Consider the following 25,558-nt stretch of genomic DNA (forward strand, 5'->3'; position numbering starts at 1 on the left):
ACTCAAGCTTCCTTCTATCTTTCTTCATCAGCAAAAACCTAAGTTCCATTTTATCTCATTAGCTTATTTAGTCTCATTTTAAATGCGTTTGTATTATTTGCCTCAGTCTGTCATTTTGAAAGCAAGTGCCACATTCGTCCCTCTCTCTCCCTCTTCTCTCTCTCTCTCTCTCTCTCTCACGCGCGCGCGCGCACACACACACACCCCACCCGCGCACCACCCCCCCCCCCCCCCACCCGGTGGGTGTATACATGAAGAGCTTCCTTTTTGAATGTTCTATTTGATTTCTTGTTGGTTATTCTAGATTGTTGACCATAGGTTCTATTATTCCCTGCAAATGCTGTAGCAAAACTTCTCATAAATTTAATGTTTCAGGTCATCCCACCAATCACCTATTCTCTTTAAAAAGGCAGAGTTCATTATTTTCAACCTCTCCAGTGCGCCTCTTTCCTTCAGTCCAATCAAAGTTCAACATGAGTTTAGCATAACTTTTCTCTTTTCCAGTTCAATACTTCTGGAAATAAACTCTGGAACTTGGTTTGTTTTTTTATGGCCTTGGTGACCTACTTTGTGTGATATGTGGAATCTTTTCTCCCAGATCCCTTTGATCTTCAGTCTCTCATAACTTATTTTCCAAGTCATGTGACATCCTTGTATTTCTTACCAATTTGTGAGACCTTATATTTCTCTGAAATTTATTTTCCAATTATGTGCCCATTTTGCAAGTTCAGTAATGACCCCACTCTTCAATTGTTGAAATCCACGAATTTGGAAATTATGGTTTTCATTCCACAAGTTCAAATTGTTAATATGACACATGAATAATCGTCGTGCCAGAAGTGACTCTTGTGACACCCCCATTTTAACCAACTGCTACCCTGAATGGTTACTCTTTACCTGTTTTTTTTTCTCTTTTATCTCTGAAGTTAAGCTGACCAGTCTACAGACCGTCTGTCCAAGTTATCATCTTTTATATAGAGTTGTGACGCTAAATGTCAATCAGTTTTCTGGCTCTGCTTTTTCAAATGAACTATTTGTGCCTCTGATGTCATTTCTCAAAATTCTTTTAAAATGTGTGGACGTATTTCCATCAGCCTAGGACATTTTATCTGGTGTGAATTTAATTATTTTAATGAATATTTCTCATCTTTTTATTCTAAAATAAGGTTATATCACTTCTAATATCATCCTGTAATGCTATGCTCACCTGATTTGTCTCCCTGGAATGCACTGAAGCAAAATAATTGTTTTAAATTTCAGTCATTTTGTTATCACAACTTGCGTCTTTATTCTGCCTGTCCCTGAGTGGGCCTTTTCTCCATCTCAACTTCATTAAAAATATTTTCAGCACGTATTAATGCAGCCACTATAACAAATCAGTTATTCTCATAGATTTATACAGCATGAAAACACACCCTTTTCTCCAACTCATCTATGCCAACCAGATATCCTAAACTGATCTAGTCCCACTTGCCAGCATTTAGCCCATATCCCTGTAAATCCTTCCTATTCATATAGCCATCCAGATGCCCTTTAAATGTTGTCATTGTACCCACTGCCGCCGCCACTTCTGGCAGCTCGTTCCATATGCACCACCATCAGGTCCCTCCTAAATCTTTCCCTTCTTACCTTAAGCCCATGCCCTCTGGTTTTGGTCTCACCCTACCTTTGGAAAAAGACCTTGTCTATTTACCCTAACTATGCCCCTCATAGGGGTTTATAAAATCAGAAGGCCACCCCTCAGCCTCCAACACTCGAAAGAAATAAGCCCCAGTATATTTGGCTTCCCCCTGCAGCTCAAACTCCCCCAATCCCAGCAATATCCTTGTAAATGGGTGGCACGGTGGCTCAGTGGTTAGCACTGCAGCCTCACAGGGACCCGGGTTCGATTCCAACATCGGGCAACTGTCTGTGTTTGCACATTCTCCCCGTGTCTGCGTGGGTTTCCTCCGGGTGCTTCGGTTTCCTCCCACATTCGAAAGGTGTGCTGACTACGTGGATTGGCCATGCCAAATTTCCCATAGTGTTCAGGGGTGTGTGGGTTATGGGGGGATGGGTCTGGGTGGGATGCTTCAAGGGGCGGTGTGGACTTGTTGGGCCGAAGGGCCTGTTTCCGCTCTGTAGGTAATCTAATCTAAATCTTTTCTGTGCCCCTTTAAAGTTTCACAACATGTTTCCTATAGCAGGGAGACCAGAATTGAAGGCAATATTCTAAAAGTGGCCTCTCCAATATCCTGTACAGCTGCAACATGATGTCCAAGCTCCTATATGCAATGCACTGACCAATGAATGCAAGAATATCAAATGCCTCTGTCATCCCCATTTACCTGCAACTCCACCTTCAAGGAACTATAAACCCGCACCTCTAGATCTCTTTGTTTGGCAGCAGTCCCCAAGGCCGAAACATTAACTGTGCAAGTCCTCCCCAGGTTTGCCTGATGAAAATGCAACACCTCACATTTATCTAAATTAAACTCCATCTGCCACTCCTCAACCCATTGCCCCGCCTGATCAAGATCCCGTTGTACTCTGAAATAATAATCTTCACTGTCTGTTGACCAATTTTGCATCATGTATTGCGTGTTTTTTGATAATTTTATTTCATGATTTCACTTCATCTTCTCATATCATTATTTATCCTTACACTCAATTTCTTCCTTAAATCTTCATTGACCATTTTGACTCGTTACTTTTCTGGACTCTTGAATATCATTTTAAATGTTTTCTGTTCCTGTTCATTATTATTTTTTGCCTGTATTGACCATTTTTTCAGGATCAATTACGTGAACTTATCAGAACTTTCATTCTCCAGTCTTGCATACTGATCTTTTATCATGCTTTATGTCCTTTTCATTTGTCATCATCAAACATATTACAGTCACCATTGCACAGATTTTCCCTGATTTTCACTTCTCTCTCCTGCTATAGTTCATTCTAAATTATTAGATACAGTGGTGAATTCAACATTTCTTGCACTTCTTAAATACTGGGTTGGAAAGGAGTTATATACTTGCTGTAGTAACTCTCCTTCTTTATCATGTTTATCAACCTGTTATGCCAATTAGGTTTGGGGTACAGTCTTAGCTTGAAGTACAGCAATTGTCTCAAGTAGGTTTTGTGACTGGCCTAATTTAGATACTAGATGTGGCTGGATTTGCTACTGTCACCACTTTGTTCTGCATACCATTAATTGTACTTCCCATATTGTGGGAATAAAATTTTTAGAACTCAACTTCACATGGTGAGATGTACACATAAAGAAGAAGTTGTGCCTCTCAAGTTGTTAACGTTTTACTTTAACGGTATAAATGGAGGCCAGTTTAAATACGGACTGCAAGAGCTGACCCTGAATGAAGATCAGCCTTGGCTAAGATTCTCATAGAGGGCAACGTTATTTGCCTCCAATTGATTAATTTCAAGGACAATATTGAGGGAATGGAAAGTGAGATTGGGAAGTGTGAAATATTTGCTGGGAATGTCGCTGTTTTTTAAAAGTAAAGGTTGGATACATTTTGTCGTGACCATAGGATGATCTTGTAAATTATATTTTTGAAATTGAACATTAATACCAAGGGAATATTTGATGAGAAGAGTTTTTAATCCTTCAAGATAATATATTTTGGCACCATGTTGAACGTTTTAAATGCAAATTTAACATAATTATGGTTGCTTAACTTCAAAGTATGATTGGATAATTTTGTCTTTTTCAATCAAATAGGTATGGAAAATTGAGGTTCAGTAAAGGATTAAATTTGCTCAGAATCAGTTGTATTTGTGAGCTACTCAGAGCAAAAAGAGTAGAGTTAATGAACATTAGGGAAAAAATGTGACAAAATTGCCACATAAGATTGTAAATGGGCATTTATAAGGGGCAGGTATAGTACAATATTATTGCTGGAAGAATTCTAGCACAGGTTTCATTCAGGCTTAAAGCTACCACGTCACAATCACTTCTGATTGGACTTTGTTCTTGTGTTCTTCTTTGTTGAAGTTCTTTATTTTCAAATTACTTCCATCTGTCATAAAATTGTCACAAACCTTCAACTTAGATAGTTATATTGTTTTTTCTCATATTAGCATTTTTAACATTTATCCGCCATCTGAATATTCAAAATAAATAAGTGGAAATCATTCATGGACATAATAATTACATTTCCTGTAGATTCTGGCCGTGAGCTTGTGATCACAGACCCAGTAATTAGGAGTCGGGAACTCTTCATTTCGGATTATGTAGACACCTACCATGCAGCAGCACTCAGGCAAGTTTGAGAGATTAATGTGATGGTTTGTTTGAATAAAACTACAAAGATTGAAATGTGAATTGGTTTTCAAATATTTTGTGGTAACATCAATGCTTTTTTTTCCTTGCAGAGGGAAATGCAATATTATACATTTTTCTGACATATTTGCTGCCAGAGAGTTTAAGCCACGACCGGACCAATTTTTTTATATACTAGGCTATAACCCAGAGACAAGGTAAGGGTAATAAGGTTATTTTGACAAATATTATGTACAACTACTCGTAATATTATTTAATCAAATGTTCGAGATGCCACTGCCCCCTTTCAAACCAAACTAATTGAAGGTAAGGTTAGCGTTTAAAATAATATATCCCAGTTAGTATAAAAAATGGCTCACACCAGTGAACAGTATTGATACTTTAAAATTTACATGTAAAACACTCCAGCTCAGCACCATGTTTTATTACAAGCGATAAGTTTTGCAGTTAGCTTCTTCTCAAGATACTGCACCCTGTCTTTTCTTCCACCCGTGTTCCACACTGATCACAAAAAGGGATTTCATTCTGGGACTCAACCAAAACTGTTTCAGACTGATGGGCAGGAGAAACCTAAGAGTGATTGTTCCCTTTGTAATATGTGGGCTTCCATTTTGCATCTTCTCATAGCAGTGCAGAAACGTGGAAGCCACCAGAATGCCGTAATTCTGTGTGTGAATGCTTTATATGTATATTTGACACTATTAAAAGTGGTTTGGAAGTTTCATTTGATACACTGTCTAACAAAGCTTGTTCTTCCTGTGGAATTTTGTCATCTCCTTCATGTTAACTGCTGAGTTGTCAATGAAGCCTGATGTTGGGCGTAAACTTCAGTATTCCACGTTATATATTAAGTAATGGCCATTTTGAGCTGTCACATACTACTACAGTCATATTGTTAACAGATCACTGGCAGTGAGAGCAAGTAATATTATATCCAAAGTATATTATAGAGTCCCTACAGTGTGGAAACAGGCTATTCGATCCAACAAGTTCACACTGCCCCTCCGCCATACTGGACCTGCTGTTGGGGAATGAGCCCAGCCTGGTGGTTGAAGTTTCAGTAGGGGATTACTTTGGGAACAGTGATCACAATTCTGTAAGTTTTCGAATACTGATGGACAAAGATGAGAGTGGTCCCAAAGGAACAGTGCTGAATTGGGTGAAGGCCAACTGGAGCAAAATGCAGCAGGAGCTGCAGAATGTGGATTGGGAACAGCTGTTTGAGGGTAAATCCATGTTTGATATGTGAGAGGTTTTTAAAGAGAGGTTGATTAGAGTGCAAGACATACATGTCCCTGTGAAAATGAGGGATAAAATGGGCAAGATTAGGGAGCCATGGATGACAGATGAAATTGTGAGACTAGCAAAGAGGAAAAAAGAAGCATACATAAGGTCTAAGTGACTGAAAACAGAGGAAGCTTTGGAAGAATATCGGGAAAACAGGACCAATCTGAAACGAGGAATTAAGAGAGCTAAAAGGGATCATTCAGCAAACAGGGTTAAGGAAAATCCCAAAGCCTTTTATTCATACATAAGGAGCAAGAGGATAACTAGAGAAAGGACTGGCGCACTCAAGGACAAAGGAGGGAAGTTATGCGAGGAGTCAGAAAATGAGTGAGATTCTTAATGAGTACTTGCGTCAATATTCACTGAGGAGAGGGACATGATGTATGTTGAGGTTAGAGATAGATGTTCGATTACTCTAGGTCAAGTCAGCATAAGGAGGGGGCTTAAGTTGGGTATTCTAAAAGGCATTAGGGTGGATGAGTCACCGGGTCTGGAAGGGATCTATCCCAGGTTTTGAGGGAAGTGAGAGAGGAAATAGCTGGGGCCTTAACAGATACCTTTGCAGCATCCTTGATCATGGGTGAGGTCCCGGAGGACTGGAGAATTGCTAATGTTGTCCCCTTGTTTAAGAAGGTTAGCAAGGATAATCCAGATAATTACAGACCAGTAAACCTGACGCCGGTGGTGGGGAAGCTGCTGGAGAAGATACTGAGGGATAGGATCTATTTACATTGGGAAGGAAATGGGCTTATTAGTGACAGGTGGCATGGTTTTGCACGGGGAAGGCCATGTCATACCAATTTGATAGAATTCTTTAAGGAAGTGACAAAGTTGATAGATAAGGGAAGGGCTATAGATGTCATATATAGACATTCAGTAAGGCGTTCGATAACGTTCTCCGTGGCAGGCTGATGGAGAAAGTGAAGTTACGTGGGATCCAGGTGTGCAAGCTAGATGGATTAAGAAACTGGCTGGGCAACAGGAGTCAGAGACTATTGGTGGAAGGGAATTTCTCAAATTGGAGACCTGTGACCAGTGGTGTTCCACAGGGATCTGTGCTAGGACCACTTGTTTGTGATATATGTAAATGATTTGGAGGAAGGTATAGGTGGTCTGATGAACAAGTTTGCAGATGACACGAAGATTGGTGGAGTAGCAGTTAATGAAGTGGACTGTCAGAGATATAGAATATAGATAGATTGGAGAGCTGGGCACATAAATGGCAGATGGCGTTCAATCCGGTCAAATGCATTTTGGAAGATCTAATTTACGAGCAAACTATACAGTAAATGGAAATGTCCTGGGGAAAAATGATGTTCAGAGACATCTGGGTGTTCAGGTCCATTGTTCCCTGAAGGTGGCAACGCAGATGGATAAGTGGTCAAGAAGGCGTACGACATGCTTTCATCAATCAAACGGGTTATTGAGTACAAGAGTTGGCAGGTCATGTTACAGTTGTACAGGACTTTGGTTGGACTACATTTGGAGTACTCTGTATAATTCTGGTCGCCACATTACCAAAAGCATGTGGGTACTTTGGAGAGGATATAGAGGACGTTCACCAGGATGTTGCCTGGTATGGAGGGCACTATCTATGAAAAGAGGTTGAGTAGATTAGCATTATTTACGTTAGAAAGACGGAAGTTGGGGCGGCGGGGAGGTGGGCCTGATTGAGGTCTACCAAATCATGAGAGGTAAAGACAGGGTGGATAGCAAGAAGCTTTTTTCTCTCCCCAGAGTGGGGGACTCAATTACTAGGGGGTCACGATTTCAAGGTGAGCGGGGGAAAGTTTTTTTGTGCAGAGCGTAGTGGGTGCCGAGAACGCGTTGCCAGCGGAGGTGGTAGAGGCAGGCATGATAGCATCACTTAAGATGTATCTGGATAGATACATGAATGGGCAGGGAGCAGAGTGATACAGATCCTTGGAAAATAGGTGATGGGTTTAGATAGAGGATCTGGATTGGCGCAGGCTTGGAGGGCTGAAGGGCCTGTTCGTGTGCTGTAATTTTCTTTGCTCTTTGAAGAGGATCCCACCCAGACCCATTCCCCTACTCCCGCACTTTCCATGTCTAACCCACCTAACCTAAATGTCCTGGCACGCTACGGGCAATTAATATGGCCAATCCACCAACACTGCACATCTTTGGACTGTGGGAGGAAACTGGAGCACCCCAGGAAAACGTGCAAGCTCTACACAGACAGTCACCCATGGGTGGAATCGAACTTGGGTCCATGACGCTGTGAAGCAGCAGTGCTAACCATGATAAAGGATGTAGCATCATCAAACTTCATTAGTTGACAGTGTTAATGTCCATTATTATACTGGTACCAGTGTGCTGAATAGCCTCTGGACAGCATTGCCTACACAGTACAATTATAATCTAAAATAATTTTTCCATGTGATAATTCCAAGTGATTTCATGTTTTGGCTTTATATGCTGTAAATATTCCATGAAAAGTTCATTGACTCTGTTCAGAAGAATATTTTGACCACATTCTCTGTCTTCGTTTCAAACCTTTGGTGTCTCGCTGGTATCCATGGTAATTCTTTGATGAGCAACTCTTCTGTCAGAATATTCTTCTGGAGATCCACATCATCAGACTACAGCTAGCAGAGAAATTGGATCATTCGTAACTCTTGTGGCTAAAACAGTTTAAAAAGGTTTTACCTCTTGTGGTTACTTGAATCTTTCAGACTTTTTCTTGTAGATCAAGTTTGCTCAATATGCCATATCTGAAGTGTTCCAAAATAGCTCATGGCAGTGTAAGTGTAACTGACCCCAAAACACTGATTTTAATTAACCACTGTGAATGGCCTGCACGTGTTTTAACCACTTCTTTTGACAAATGCATCTTTGAGTCAGTCTATTGTCAACTGTTTTGCCCCATGGACTACAGTGAAAGTAGAATTTCATCTTGGGCAGAAGAAAAATTAGTGTCCTTCATGTTGTATGTTGTGGTTGCATCTTTTGACCATATCTGCAGCTTGTTTTTGGCCAACCCTGAAATCTCCATTGAGCCACAAGTATGAAGGAGAAAGAAACAATAAACCTTTCATGGTAGTATTTCTCAAACATTTTAATGTAGGGGAAGTTTGCACTGTAGTGTGTTTTTCAGTTCATTTTCTTTGAATTACACATAAGATCAATGTTTCAGTCAATTCTTGACTTTGCCCTCATCATCCTTATAACTGCTAGCAGTCTCCTTCTGAACTGTTTGTACAGAAGGATGAGTCTGAGGAGCATTGTTGATAGCTTTGCCTTTAACCACATAAACTGCACCCCTCTCCATATACTTCTCCTTAGCCAACCTTAGTTGCCCCTCCTAAAAAATGAAAATTTGCTTTCATGGTACAGCACAGCACTGGAGTCACACTATCCAATTTCTCTGTTAGCTGTAGTCTGGTGATGTGGATCTTCAGAAGAATATTCTGACAGAAGAGTTGCTCATCAAAGAATTACCATGGACACACGCACAAGCACAACAAGCCGGACTTCTCAGAGCTGTAAATCAATCACAACTCGAATTCTTTCACTTCCTAGTTGTTTTAGCTGATTGGAATCGCACTGTTTTGATGATTATTAGAATGAAGTGCATAAATAAACCACAGCAGTTTTAATTTTGTGGATAAGCTGCCAAATACTATAAAAGCCACAGAGTGAGAGATCTTTATAGCAAAGGATTTGGCAGTTTGGCGCCTAATGGTTATTCTGTCCATATGCTAATTCAGTCCAAGACATGCCGCCCTTCCTTAATTGTGCTCTATATCCAAATTACGTTCGAAATATACAATAGTTTCTGTCCAGAGCTGCATTTAGTACTTGCAACGTGTCGTGACTAATTGAATAAACTTAGCATATTTACTTTTGTACAGTGTACCCCTGTTGACAAGATCTAGACCAGCTTTTGTGATGTAAACACAGTTGTACTTCAGAGTTACATATTTGAGCCCCTACATTTCTCTTCTACATCTTTCAATTGAATGTTTATTCCCGTTCCTTCCTTTTCATTAAATAATGCATTGGTTCAGCAATTATCCATACCAAATCAGTCACATAGAAATGTATAGGATATATGGGACAGAAATGGACAATTTGGCACGATCTATCAATGCCACTTACTCCTTCACTCAAAACTCCTCTCTCTTATTATTTAATGCTGTCAGGCTTGTCATCTATTTTCCCTTGTTTGCTTGTATGGCAGCCCCTTAAATACTACAATACTATTAGCTTCAGCTATAACTTCTGGTAACAAGTTCCACATTTTTAGCATTCTTTGGGTGGAAGTGTTCCTTCTGAATTCCCAGTTGAATTTCTTGATGACTATTTTGTATCATTGGTCTCTAGGTATGCACTTCCTCACAAGAGGGAACATTCGAGCCGTGTGCATTCGATCAAGACTTTTCATAATTTTAGAAACCTCCATTATTCAGTCTTTTTCGAGAGAGATATAATCCAGCCTGTCAGAACTTTTCTGATGCGTATACCCTACATTTCTGATGTCATTCATGTAAATCTTCACACCTTCTCCAGGACTTCTGAAACATTTTATAACATGGTGTGAGCAGCACTGATGCTTGCGAAAAACCACCTCTTACCTTTTGCCACACTTAATGCGGAGGTACTGATGTTGGACTGGGGTGGACATGGTCAGAAGTCACATGACACCAGGTTACAGTCCGACAGGTTTATTTGAAATCGCATGCTTTCAGCAGCACTGCTTCTTCATCAGGTGAAATGAGAGGGAAGCACATGGGCACAGAATTTACAGGCAGAGAGATCAAAAGATCATACTGGTGGTGTGAATGGAGTGTCGACAGGCTGAATAATAAGTCTCTACAGGTGACCAAAAGTGTCAGATGGTGTGAATGACGTCTTAATAGCTCAATAACAAGTGAAGAGATGACCTTTAATCTGATTAGTTGAGACAGAGATAATTACAAAAATTGAAAGTAAAGTGGTGCTGGAGAAAATCCAAATGGCTAGAATAACGTGATAGATATAAGAGTCACATGCAGAGGGTCTAACCAAAGTAAGAAGTAACCCAAAGCTGTACAGTACTTCTGTTTTAAAATTCATTCACAGGATGAGTGTGTTGCTGGCTAGACCACGTGTCATCCTGACCCCAGCGAGGATGGCAGATTTCCTTCACTAAAAGATATTGGTGAGCCAGATTAAAGCTGCATCGACACAAGGCAATTTTAACATTAATAAATCAATACACTGATAGCATATTTTAGATAGCAGTTTTCATCAAAGATTTGGAATTATTTAACTATTATTTGTGATAGATGTCAATGAGTAATTGCAAACTCACCCAAAAAGCTTGAGGATTCAAACCTCAGTTCAGAAATGCTGGCCTTGTTAGCAATGTTCATATCCTTACAAACAAGGGGGGGAAAAATGTGAGCTCATAATTTAAGCCAGTATTCCTGTGCAGTAATGATGCACTGAGAGAGGTGCCATCTTCAGATGGATGAATTAGAAGACCCCGTCACAGTTTTCAAAGAAGAGCAGTCGAGTTATCACAGTATCTTGGCCATCAATTATCTCCTAAACTACTTCTCCAAAACAAGTCACCTGCCTGTTCATCTCATTGATATTTGTGAGATCATGTTGTAAATTCATTTTCTGCCACCACTCCCAGCATCATTCCAATGCAAAAAAGACAATCAAAAACTTAATGCCACCTGCAGCCGTGCTGAATTTAAAAAAAAATCATTGTTCACAAATCATAAAATGTTTTTGAATTTCACAAACTTTGGCAGAATCTTTTCTGCTGGCTTGTTTTGTTTTAGTTTTGATTTTCAATAGATAAGTGATTTTGTACCAAAGTCAGAAGTTCTTTTTTTTTTATTTATGTTGTGGAAATTGTTAATTAATTTAATGTTGGAAGCACCAGTTGTTTGTCAATGACCACTTGCATTTTGTGTTGACAAATTTTGCAATGACTTCATACAAGGTATAAATGATACCAGTTTTGAAAACACGGTGCCTGCATTACAGTAATGGGGCACACACTAAAATTTGGTTAATGGAATCAGCATTAATTCTTTAGATGCATTGGCATCTATGAATCATCCTGGTACAGTGAGAGAAAGGATTGGAGGAAGGGGAATAAGTGAGCATGTCTATCCAGTTGGACTATTATAAATAAACATTGTGCACCCATGGATAATGTAGTTCACTCTGAATCCAAAAAAAAAGGAGGCCTGTGGCAACCAGGACCAGTTGCAACCAAATGCCTTTGCTAGCAGTGGTGCAGCCAGCTTGAGAGGCTACCTGCCTGAAGCAGGTCATGACTTCTGTGGCCCCAACATCAGCACTTCATTCATCTGTACCACAGTGAGCAAGATTCACAATACCGATGAAATGCAAATGAGCCTATTTGTGAAATGTGATTCTGTGATTAGATTTGGTGCAGACTTGGACTAGTAGTTTAGAGGCTTAGGCTATCACTGTGGAATATTGTTTCAAATCCCACCATGCATATGATGGAATTTAAATTGAACTAATACATCTGGTATCAAGAGTTAGTCTTGCTGATGTTGACTGCTTAACTAACATCAATTATTGTAACCATCAGTGGTGCTATGAATTGTGTGGTTCATTAATGCCTTTAGGGAAGGAAATTTGCCACCATATGAGATGAGAGTGACTGCCCTTGAAATCAAGGCTGCATTTGACAGTGTGTAGCATCAAGGAGCTTACCAAAACTGGGAACTTGGGGAGCTCTCTGATTGTAGTTATACCTGGCATATAAGAGAGTGGTTGTTAGTAATCTTGTCTTCAAGTCATGTCTGCAGGAGTTCCTCTGGGTGTCGTAGCCCCAGACATCTTCAGCTGTTTTATCAATGACCTTCCTGACATCATAGGGTCAAAGGCAGGGATATTTGCTGAAGATTCAAAAATATTCAGTATCATTCATGCCATCTCATACTGAAGCAGTCCATTTTCAAATCGAAAAAGACTTGTCGATATAGTGGCTTGAGCTGAAAAGTAGCAAGTAACATTCACACCACATAAAAGCCAGGCAACATCCATCTCCAATAAGAGACATTCTAACCACCATCCTTCAATATTCAGATTATCATCCTGGAGTTTACATTAACCAGAAACTGAACTGGATTTGCCATTTCAATACAGTGGCTACAAGAGGCCTAGACATGAGATAAGAAACATCTTTATTCAGAGTTGTTAGGATTTGAAATGCACTGTGTAGAAAAGTGGTGGAGACGGATTCCACAGAAGGTTTCAAAAGAGAGCTGGATATGTTTTTAAAAGTGATGAATTCGGACGGCTTCGTAGATTAGTTGGAGTATAGCTATTGCCGGATAACTCTTTGGGAGCCATTACAGACTTGATAGGCCGATTGACAACCATGAGCTTGATGGAATACTCCCCACTTGCTTGGGTGAGTGAGTTCCAAAACTACTCGAAGCCTGACAACATCCAGGACAAAGCAGTCTACTTGATTGGTGCTCCATCCAAACCTCCAACATTGAGTATCATTCACAAGAAGTACTGCAGAAATTCACTAAGGCTCCTCACAACACCTTACGAACCTATGACACTTCCATCTAGAAGGACTTGGGCAGCACGCTTATGGGAACACCCAGCACCTGCAAGTTCCCCTCCAAGCCATTCACCATCCTGACACTGGGTCAAAATCATGGAATTTTCTTCTTAATGTCATTGTAAACAGATTGCAGTGGTTCAACAATGCAGCTCCCTGCCACCTTCTCAGTGACAACTAGGCACAGGCAGTAAATGCCTGCCACCCCTACAAATGGTGGTCTGATCTAGATGTTTCCAAGTCCACAGTAATAGAGTTGATTGTCAAATTGCCAAGACTTGTTACCTTACCTTTTAACTGCTCTCGCAGGCCACTCATCAAGAGCAACTAGGGATGGGCAACAGGTCTTAACTGATGATATTTGCATTCCATGAAAGAATAATTTTTTAAAAAAGAGCTACCTGTTTTATATGATAGTGTTGGAAATCCAGACTTTCAGCAATACTAAAGTGGCTTTAATTTCATATTACCACAAGTAGAAGAATAGTTCAGAAGATTTCAGATACGCTTAAGCTTGATGTCCTTCTCATTGGTTTGAGCTCATATCATGACATAGCGTGCATGTTTTACTATTGTGCCTTTCCTAGCGTGCTCTTTTGTTGACTTTATTTTAAAAAGTACCTCCAAAGAGCATTGTCGTTTGTAATGTGGTTTTAAAATAGTTTTTAGGTTTCAGCAGTATAAAGCGGTTGAAATTCCATTTGTGAGCAAATGATAAGACAGGCTAATGTTCCTGCTACACATTGACCTAACTTTAATTTCTCCACTTGCTTAAATATCTTGGTCAAGTGGTTGTTTTGCTCAACATACTTACATAGTAAATTTAATGGTTTAAATGCTATTCCTGATTTCAAGCGTACAGCGGAGGTGGCATGTCAGTCAAGTGCTGAGGGAGTGTACATTGTAGGAGGTGCCATTTATCTGTTGAGGTGTTGAATCATCTTCACAGCTAGACATTAGAAATCCTCAGGTTGGCTTGTCCAGCAATTTTTTCTTTGACTGAATTGCCTGTGAGTAAAATGTTTACAAAGCACTGGTGAATTTCTTGAAATCTAGGTACGTTGAGGCATCATTAGGCTTTGATAAGTGACGACTTGTTTTTTTCTTTTCTATAGTTTTGGCACTTATGTTTGGATACTTGATTAAGATTGCTTCTTCAAATTTACATACATTTTGTGCCTTTCCAGGATTTGCCAAAATCTTTCCTTTTGACTCTGTCTACGTTTTGTACTTTATTCTTGCATCTGTAATTTATCCAATCCCTTTAATATGTCAGCATAGGGCTGACATCTGAAAGCTATAAAGGTTAATGGTTTCCCGGAATGGAAAATGAGAACAGGATGAATTTTCTTTTGTTTTTGAGGTAACGCATGTGGCTCCATTATTAATTAAATAAAACTTAATATAAAAACATAACAAGTTAGCATAGCAATTGCGTGAGTTTGCAAATGCATGGCATAGACCAAAACACAACTGTCACTTATAATTGATTTAAACATTGTTACATGGACTACTTCATAGCAAAAATGGCCTTGTATTTAACCGACACAATTTCATGGCTCTTAGGAATGCCCTCAAAGTTTACTCAACAAATTATTTAGAGTTTGGAGAACTGTTGTGTAATTGTATACAACAGTTGTTCATCTCCAAGATCTCCAATTTCAACAGAGTGAGTTATTGGAAAAATCCCTCGCTAGACTGCATGATCAAAGACTAGTGCATGGGAAAAAAAACAACTGAAAACAGCGATAAATGGTACTGAAGCAAAAGGCATACCAAATTAGTGAAACGGGAGTTGTAGAGTTACATGCGTGCGTTCTCATTGGCAGATTTTTCAAGCTCAAATTGCCAACTTTTCTACCTGAGCTAGGTCCTTCATTAAGCAGTTCTGAAGGGTCACTCGACCTGAAATGTTAACTCTGATTTCTCTGCACAGATGCTGTCAAAGCTGATGAGCTTTTCAGCAATTTCTGTTCTTATTTGTGATTTACAACATCCGCCGTTCTTCCGGTTTCCTTCATTAGATCTTGCTATTCTCCTTTGCAAGTGAGTTTTAATTCCACTCTAGTACATATTGTTTCTGCCTTTATTGTGAAATTAAGACAAAATCTAAGTTCTGTTTTATTGAAACTTTCCTAATGATGCTATTCATTTCAAGCTACAAATTAAAGCGCAAACATTTCATCAAGGCTCATATCTCAGTTTCCCAGTGTTTTTATTTTTTTATATGGTGAAAAATATGTATCAATAGATTATGGTTAACTTAGGTTATAATGGGTCCATCATGAGATCAAGAAATTTTATGAACTGACTGTGCCCCATGCTGAATTAGTTAATCTCTGCCAAACATGAACTATATGGCGCTCGAAAGCTTGTTATAATATCTTTGGACTAGAGACAGGGAAAAAAAAAGCTGGTTTCTACTGAATACTACTCAATATGTGCAAATCGGATTAAACAAGAAAAGGTCTAAGTTGTAATAGAGTGAAATTGCCTGCCAAAACCTCCTGTCTGGTTTCATGGAGAGAGGATGGCTGTTTGAAAAAAGTGTGCATGCGCTAGCAGAAATTTAAAATTGCAAATCATGGCAAGCGTGGGTATCTTAAGGAGAGGGAGGGTGAAAAATGCAATCTGTTATGATTCCCTTCAGAAGCCTTTAGCATTTAGAAGCAGATTTGAATTCCAAGTGATTGATTTAATGGATTGTATAACCTGATTTCAAGTTCAGACGTTTGACTGTATTTAACAAACTACAGCCAGCATCAACCAAACATAAGTTAGTAGGCGACAATAGTAACTAATTCAAGTTCAGAGAATGCTAGAGAAACTGAACAGGCCTTAGCAGAAGCTCTGAAGAATAGTCATTACCAGGCTTGAAGCATGAAGCATGAATCACAGATACTGCCAGACCTGCTGAGTTTCTCCAACATCCTGTTATAGTACAGGTTTCCAGCATCCTGAGTATTTTTCCCTTATAATATTCTACTGCAGAAGAAGATGCTCCGTCCCAATTTTTATTTCTTTATTCATTCACGGGATTAGGGCATCCCTGGCCAGGCAGCATTTATTGCCCATCCCTCATTGCGTAGAGGGCAGTACAGAGTCACCCACATTTGCTGTGGGCCAGACCAGGTAAGGATGACAGATTCCTTCCCTAAAGGACATTAGTGAACTGGAAGGATTTTTCCTGACAATTGACAACGGATTCACAGTCATCATTAGATTCTTAATTGCAGATATTTATTGAATTCAAATTCCACCATCTCCTGTGGCAGGATTCAAACTCAGGTCCCCAGAACGTTATCTAGGTCTCTGGATTAAGAGTCCAGTGACTCCTAGGACTACGCCGTCGTCTCCCCACTAGATCTTAATACATACAATAATGCCGTGGCATGTTTATACATTATACTACATTCTCCACGCTCAGGAACCAGTCCTTGGTTAATCACAGGTTCCAACAGGCCCACCTCTCCTGGTTTTGCTGAGTCTTGTGTCAGAAGTAATTTCTGTCCAGCTCTTGATAGATGGCTAGACAGTGAGTAAATGGAAGGAAGGTTTTGATTTCAACACACTAAAGTTCAAAGGAGTGGAACTTCATTAAAACTGACTCTGCAGGAATGGAATGGTATTCAACCTTGAACAGTCTGCTTTATAGAGGGTTGGGCTTTTTAAAAATGTTTGGAGCAGGACAGAAAATATTGGTTTTGTGGATTTGAGTGTCATTTTCTCTTGGCAGTATATTTCTTGCTTCTGATTCCAAAACTTGTGGATTCAAGGCTCTTGCTGAGATTTAAATAAGTAAAATGAGTTGGCAAAAATACTGAGGGGCTGCTAGTTTATTGTGGGTGCTCTTAAACAAGGGATTATACTGCAATGTGCATGAAGCATCTTTTTCGGTCGTTGGAAAGAAGGGAAGTTCTTTCATCGTACATACCAACATCCTCAGTTGGCCACCAGCAAGTCATTCATCTCATTGTTATTTGTGACAATAGCCTGTATGGAAATTATCCGCCACCTCTGCTCACCAAACAAGTGTAACTGTATTTCAGGAAATAATTAATTTGGTGCATTCATATTTTCTATTTTAGATTATGGACTGTTGTACAGCTTTTAAAATTTTATTTGTGTCGATAGCAACAGTTACTCTTGTAACGTAGAAAACATGTATGGCTAATTTGTGCTCCGCAAACTCCTGTAAACAGCCATGTGGTAATGACCAAATGATCTCTTGTTTTCCCTCATGTTGTTTGAGGGATAAATATTGACCAGGGCAGCAGGGATAACTCCCTTGCTGTTATTCAAAATAGCGTCATAGAATCTTTTACATTTGTCTGTTCAGGCAGATAAGTCGCCAGCTTAAACTTTCGTCTTGGAGATTGCATCTGCAACAGTACAGCAGTCCCTCAGCACTGCACTGGAATACTGGCTGTGATTTTGTGATGGTTGGAGTGGGATTTGAACTTGGAGGCTTGTGCTTTCGTGGTGCTATCAGCTGAGCCATGGCTAACAAATTTCCAGTTGACTTACTTGTACTACTGATTATCTTGTAACGAGATAACTGAATATGTAAAATGGTCAATCTGAGAGCTGCGGATTGCAGTGTAATATTTACTTAGGTATATATATATCACACTAATTATTCATAATAGAATATTAGAATTTTATCCCTTTGTGATTCTGATAGTGGTTCTGTTGAAATAACTCTCCCTGAAGGAATAGTGTGATTTAAGATTTGTTGAATAAATTGCTCCAGAATAACTGTTCCCTTTGTCTTTAACAGTATCTTTTTTTTCTAGGTTCTTGATCTGCTTGGAGTAACAAATTTTAGATTTATAATATTTTGTACAGTTTAAGAACTTAATAGTTTATTTTCTACAGTCACTATTTCGTTTGGTTTAGGAATGTAGAAATTTGATGTTTGCAGTTATTAAGTTTATTATTTGCGCACAAATTGGTGAAACTGTTAATTCAATTTTGCAGTTCAGAGATACTGCCGCTGCTTGTGTGGTTTATAAACTATCTGTTTTCCTAAAATTAGCAATGGTTGTTAGATTAGTAATTTGTTTGCGTACATTTAGCCTGCAGGTTGGCTTTTGACACTTTAATGTGCTTTTTCTCTCTGAGGGCGTCTTCACATTAATTTTGTTGCTAAATGGCAGATGAGTTGGTATCCATTTTTTGTTTGTATAGCGGCACAATCAGAAACTACTTGTTCAGGAGATTGCCATTATATCTCAGTGGCTATCTATTTGTTTTGAACAAAAAAAATTAGAACTCTGATCTAGCACACTGGGAGTGGCTTTCCAGTACTGATTTTTCTTCTGCAGATGTAAATCTCACTATGATGGCAAATCAGCTGGTGATTTTGGAGCCTTAGTGCTAGTTTTGCAGTAAGTTGATTTGTAGCTGTGGTTTGCTTGGTATAAATAGTGCTTAGTCACTGGCTGTTGTGGCTGCCAGTAATGAAAATAGTGAGATTGCATGGCAAGGTGAGAGTAAGCTGCTGTCTTCAACCATTTCAGTTTGGTGGAGGCATTTCTGGGTTTTTAATATGGCAACGTGGGAGTGGTAATGTTTGAGTGTCTACCTTTCAAACCCCTTCAGAATTGTTTATGCTTCACTGAGGTCACCTCAGTCTTCTAGGGATCTAACAGCCTCTCATTGTAAGACAACCTTTTCAACCCAGCAATCAATGGCACATATGTACTTCATTAGAAATGGAGACTAAAGCAACACAGAGCACTTTCAGGTATAGTCTCATCAAAAATCTGTGCACCCGCAGGAAACTTCTTTATTCTTGTACTCCCCTCTGACCTACTATAATAGTCATGGCATTTATGTGGCTCATTCAGTAGGGATTCTCATCGACCCTTGGATGTTGATAATGGGGATTTATTGATGGTAATGTTCTTGCTGTTAAAAATGTGAGGTTATACGTTCTCTTACGAGATATATTTGCGGCTTCGCAATTATCTCACATGACAATGTGTTTCACTATACAAGGTCAGGCCAGTGGACCATTGTAAGGTGTGAACGTGCTGGGGAAAAAAAAGACTTTTTTTCATAGATCTTCTTTATCATTGTTTTTGTATATTTAAATATCATTTATTCATCACTACCATTTATTTCAAACTAGTTGCATGTGGGTTTTGGCCTATGTGTATGAAGGAGAGCTGTGGTCTAATACTTGGCTTGTCAGTATTTCTAGAGACAGCATAGCATGGAGCTGGAGGAACACAGCAGGCCAGGCAGCATCAGAGGAGCAGGAAAGCTCATGTTTCAGGTCGTGACTCTGCTTCAGAAATGGGCCTTTTTTTTTTACAAGAAACAGTATGAGACGGACACCCTCTGGACTAGTAATTGTAATTTGTTTGCAAAGGGAAGGTTTTACAGTCAGGGTAAACATTGAAGAGCGTTTACCTGCTTTCAGTGAGAAGGATCAAGAATTGGTTTGATTAGCGGACATGTCTAAAACTTGAAATACTTCTGGTTTCAGTTCAGAGATGTCCTGTTTCACGCTTGACACGTGAAGCAGCTCACTCCTGAAGAAAGGAGTTAGTTCGAAAGCCTTGGAAAAACGTTACCTCTGTAAGGATTTGAGTTTGAAAACTTCAGACCAAGTTACAACTTTGAAGGCATTATTCAAAGCTAAGAAACTAGCTCCATTGTGTGAATAGTTAAGGAAGAGACTATCCAACTCTCAAGACCATGAATTGAAGCCAACAGTTATGTCAGACCTAAAGATGTGATAGAGAATGTTTTTCTGGTGGTTGAGTATTGAAAGGACTGCTGTTGGGTTAGATGGAAAATTTCTTTTTAAAAAGTGAAAATATAATGTTCTAATTGTGTTTTCTGAAAATAGAATAAATCACGTTATTTAATCATGTTTTTCATAATGTTCTGTTTTATTTGTTTAAACTAGATCTGTAACACAGTGTGTTTGTGTTTCACAAAAATCATGAAATAAAACAAAAACAAAGCATGGTCCACCAAGTCAGATTTCAGTCTGGGATCTGACTTGTCCAGGAATAACATCAGCTGGAATTGTAGCAGCATTGAAAAATGTCAAGAGATAGCTCTGGAGAAACTCCATAAACTTATTCTGCATAGCATGTTGTTGTCAGATGTGTGTGGTACAATCTGCCATCACTTCAGCCAGCCGCCTTTGTGTTTTTATGCCGTAGTGCAAATGCCCAGGCCATCTCTACAGCCTTTGAGATTTCAGGGAGGTAAAGAGGTGGGCATTCATCAGAATTTTTTTAGGATTATTGGCCTCTTTCTACACCTTGATTGAAGAACATATTTCATCCACAGTTACCACATCGGTCAGGTCTAGTATGCTATGGTATTGTCCACGTTGGTGCACGTTTCCATGATTGTCTCTACTGAAATTTCCATGTCAGCCTCTGGGAAGTAAATTAAACTATCCTAATCATTGCAGTCACCTGGCTCTTCCTCAGTCTGTGCGTCTTGCACAGTTGTACACCATTTCAAGTTATTGGGGTAGAAGTAATTAGCAATTGTAGCATCCGTCATTGTCTTTCATATCATCTTCATCATGAGCAAGAATATCTGGCATTATTAATGTCAGTGATAGTCGAATGTGCTGGACGCTTGTTTGTAATGATTGATCACCTTCCTTTAAATTCCATTGATAAATTTTGATCACTATCCTGATCAAAAATCCTAGAGGTTATGTCGACTGGTGCTGCTTGGGGTAGGAGCTTTTCATTCACAAAGCAACGTGGTTTCTTGTCCTATCACAAGATGCCACAGCTTTTTGATATTCATATTAGAGTAAACCATTTCACTGACACAGTCGCATGTTTCATCTTTCAATGTTAAACAGTGATCTGTGATAAGAAGGTAATGCATTCGGGTTTCGTGTGTCGGAAGTGTCTCTTAGTGCGTGCTTATTCAGACCTGTGCAAGTCTCTCTCGCAGCCAATCATCTGCTATTACTGTTATAACAACTGTTGCAACTTCACAGTTTATTTTAAAGCAGATGATGTGCCTTGTCTTGAATCGGTCCAGCTATTCATCACTGCATGCAAACTCTTTCTGGCCCAGTCTCTCTTCCTGAGAAGCTAAAACATTTTTCACTTAAGCTGTCTTGAAATTTTAATAGCTGAGCCTCTTTGTCAGCACAGACAACCATTCGCATTCTCTTTGTTGTTGGAGAGAATTTTTGATTGTCAAATTGATCGAGAAACTCAAGGGTGCAATCACCCACTCCTTCGCTGTGTTCAGGTTTTTGCTTAGCACTGTAGTTTTTCAATTCTTGTTTTAGAATTCCTGCGTGGGAACGGGCCATTCGGCCCAACAAGTTTCTGAAGAACATCCCACTCGGGCCCACCCTCCTACCTTGTCCGTGTAACCCTTTATTTCGCATGGCTAGCACACCTAACCTACACTTTCCTGGACACTATTGGGTAATTTAGCATGGTCAAACCACCTAACCTGCACATCTTTGGACTGTTGAAGGAAACTGAGAGCACCCAGAGGGAACCCACACAGACACAGGGAGAACGTGCAAACACCAAGTAGACATTTGCTGAGGGTGGAATTGAACCCAGGTTCCTGGCCTTTTGAGGCAATAGTGCTAACCACTGAGTGACCGTGTTTTCTGTAATAAATTCTCTGTATCTCTAACTGACAACATTGTTTGATGTCACAGACTTAGGCACGTTTGCAGGGATTTACAGAGGGACCTTTATGTTAAACGATGGTATGCCTTGATTGTGGGCTATAGTGTGGCCTTCTTCCCCTCCAATTGGTTTGAACATGCACATCTCAACAGAGGGTGAGCTCCACCTTGTATCGTATGTCTTTCTACTGGATATTTTTCTTTGACAGTTGGAAGGCCTGACAGCTTGGCATCTGGAGTTTCAGGTTATACAATTTCAGCTCATTGTGATTTAAGTACAGTTTGTGCACTTGACTGTTAGATTATTGTTTGACTGTTAGGTGGAGATATCAGCAGAATTTGATCATTTCCTCTCATTTTGAACTGACATTGAACTCTTATAGCACAGTGGTTTTATTGTTCATAAGCCAAATTATTGGATACTTGTAGTAAATGATTAACCTTACTTTAGTAAGAAGTGAAGGGACTAATTTTAAGGGAGGTCCCTTTGATTTTGGCCTGAAAAATGCAGCAGTATGCACAAGAATTTGCTGTTTTAAATTTGTTGCCGTCTTCAACTGTATCTTTGGCAAAAAACTGATAGTAAATATGATGCATTTGATGATAATTGTTTTTGGAGGTAAGCTGAAATCACTTGCTGTCTCTTCACAGGCTCTCTTCTGACGCAACAAAGAAGGCTGATTACAGGAATGCTCCAGAATTTATTTTACACTTCCCAGGTCATCCTCTGCAGCAGCTGATTAATTTAAAGGAACTGTTGTCCCTTTCAGGGATTCCACCTTATTCTCACTTGAGTTTTCACCCTCCCCCTTATTCTGCCAATCTTTTGACAAAACTCAAATGTTTGCAAATGTTTTCAGAGATCCACTGCAGAAGAACCCAGAGACCAGCTTCTAGAAAATAAAACTTTGAGATCTGACAGAGAGAATTAAGTTCATACTCTAGGCCATTTGCAGTGTTTTATTGCCCTCCTTCTCTACTTACTTTGAAAAAGCTGAGACTTGCTTTCTTACCCCATAAGTGTTTGCTACTTTTATACAAGCAAAACACTGCAGATGCTAGGAACCGGACACTCGAGTGAAGAGAATGCTGGAGAAACTCTAGTCTGGTTACTTCTGGGGAGTCCAGCATGACAGTTAAGCACAGTTCTAAAGAAGGGTGAAACTGGATTTGAAATGTTAACTCCCAGACCTAGATTCATAGGCCTACTGCAGAGAAAAACAGCCCTTTGACCCATCACAAATATGCCAGTCAAAGACAAGCATGTAACTAGTTTAATCATATTTTCTAGCACTTAGCCTATAGTCTTGTATGCTTTGGCATCACAAATGTGCATCTAAATATTTTAAAAGCTATGAGGGTTTCTGCCTCTACTACCCTTTATCGGCAGCGAGTTCCAGATTTGCACCTCTGGGCGAAAAAATGTTTTCCTTGCATCCCCTCTCAACCTTCTGCCCTTTTTAATTAAAACTGTGTTTCCTCGTCATTGACACCTTCAGCAAGGGGAAAAGCTCTTTCCTATCTACCCCATCTATGCTCCTCTTAACTCAATCATGTCCCCCTGCAGTCTTCTCTACACCAAAGGAAAGCAACTCTAGTCTATGAATCTGTCTTTATAACTACTGCTCCTTTTCCTAGGCAGCATCCTAGCGAATCTCCTCTATACCCTCTCGAGTGCACTCATATCCCTCCTGTAATGTGGATTCCAGAACTGCACACAACAGTCCAGCTATGGCTTAACAAACATTTTGTATAATTCCAGCAGAACCACCCAACTCTTAAAGCTTATGCCTCAGTTAACGAAGGCAAGCATCCCATTTGTTGTCTCAACCAGTTTACCCAACTGCCTGTTACCTTGAGGGATCAGAGGATGTGCACACCAAGTTCAGTCCGATCCTTGGTGCTTCCCAAGGTTCTACACTGGACATGTATTCCCATGCCTGGTTTCTTCTACTCAGGTTCATCACCTCACATTTATCAAGATTGAATTTCATTTGTCAGTGATCAGCTTGTCTATATCTTCTACACTATTTTCTACTCTGCCAATTTTCATATTATCCATGAATTTAATGATCAGCCTTACTACATTCAGGGCTAAATTATTTATACATACCATATACAGCAAGGCCCCCAACACTGATTCCTGGAACCCTGTAGTTGGAGAGACAACAACTGATTAGGTATAGTCAGCATGGCTTTGTGCACGGGACATCATGTCTCCCAGTCTTGATTGAGGTTTTTGAGGATGCAATCAAGAAGATGGATGAGAGCAGAGTGACAAGCGTTGCCTACTTGGATTTCAACAAAGCCTTTGATAAGGTTTTGCATGGTAGACTGGTCAGTAAAGTTTTTGATCACATTGGATTCAGGGGTACCTTGCAAATTGGATACAAAATTGGCTTGATGGTAGGAGACAGAGGGTGATGGTGGAAGGTTGTTTTTTGGACTGGAGGCCTGCGACCAATAGTATTCTGCAGAGATGGGTGCTGGATCCGCTGTCATTTATATAAAAGATTTGAATGAAAATATAGAAGGCCTGGTTAATAAGTTTGCGGATGACTCCAGAATTGGTTGTATAATAGGAGTGTGGAAGATTATTTATGATTACAAAAGGATTTTGATCATTTGTGCCAGTGGGCCGAGGAGTGGCAGATTGAGTTTGATTTAGATAAATATGAAGGGTTGCATTTTGGTAAGTGGAACAAGGACAGGACTTGCACAGTTAATGGTGGATCCCCAGGGACTAGTATAGAACAGACACCTCGGGGGCTCCAGGGCATAGTTCATTGAAAGTTACGTTATGGGTAGACAGAGTGGTAAAGAAGCCATTTGGCCTGAGCAATGAAAGCAAAAGTATCATTGACTACAGGAGTTGGGACGTGATGCCAAGGTTGTACAGGACATTGGCGAGGCCACTTATGGAGTACTGTGTACAGTTCTGGTCACCCTGTTACTAGAAGGATGTTATTAAATTGGATAGGTTGCAGAAAAGATTTACCAGGATGTTACCTGGACTTGAGTTATAAGAGGAAGCTAGTTAAGCTGGGATGTTTCTCACTAGAGTGTAGGAGGTTCTGGATGTGAGTTTGCTCGCTGAGCTGGAAGGTTAGTTTTCAGACGTTTCGTCACCATGTAGGAGGTTAAGGGCACACCTTTGTAGAGGTTTATAAAATCTTGTAGGGCATACATAAGGTGAATAGTAAAGGCCTTTTCTTGAGGAAAGGGGAGTTCATATCAAGGGGGCATGTTTTTAAGGTGAGAGGTGAAAGATTTAAAAAGGACCCGAGGAGCAACGTTTTGACACAGAAGGTGGTTTGTATGTAGAATGAACTGCCCTGGTAAGTGGGAGTTGCAGATACAGTGCAATATGAAAAAGACATTTAGATAGTTGCATGCATAGGAAAGATTTAGAGGTATATGGGTCAAGTGCAGGCAAATTAGACGAGTTTAGTCTGGGAAACTTGGTTGGCATGGACAAGTTGGACCGAACAGTCTGTTTCTGTGCTGTATAACTCCAATCCCACTGGACATAGGCTTCTGGACCATCACCTTCGGCTTCCGACCACTCAGATAATTCTGGATTCAATTAGCTAAATTGCCTTGGATGTCATGGGTTCTTACTTTTCTATCAGTCTCCCACGTAGACCTTAATAAAAGCATCACTAAAGTCTTAAGTAGACTATGTCGAGTGTGTAGCTCTCATCTACACATCTGGTCACCACTTCAAAGAATTCAATCAAGTTGTCAGACATGATCTGTCCTTCAAGCT

The 25,558-nt window shown here is 39.8% G+C and overlaps 1 protein-coding gene across 7 annotated transcripts in view; it reads left to right on the forward strand.

The window, feature by feature from the left end:
* Positions 1-25,558, forward strand: part of rerea (arginine-glutamic acid dipeptide (RE) repeats a) — a 685,623-nt gene that overhangs the window by 285,168 nt on the left and 374,897 nt on the right. For all 7 annotated transcript variants that reach the window (XM_048561799.2, XM_048561803.2, XM_048561804.2 and 4 more), the window contains 2 exons: positions 4,163-4,259; positions 4,372-4,476. In XM_048561799.2, the coding sequence (XP_048417756.1) occupies positions 4,163-4,259; positions 4,372-4,476 (202 nt within the window). The remainder of the gene's footprint in view (positions 1-4,162; positions 4,260-4,371; positions 4,477-25,558) is intronic.

Source organism: Stegostoma tigrinum, chromosome 28, assembly GCF_030684315.1.
Source record: "Stegostoma tigrinum isolate sSteTig4 chromosome 28, sSteTig4.hap1, whole genome shotgun sequence".
Taxonomy (NCBI): domain Eukaryota; kingdom Metazoa; phylum Chordata; class Chondrichthyes; order Orectolobiformes; family Stegostomatidae; genus Stegostoma; species Stegostoma tigrinum.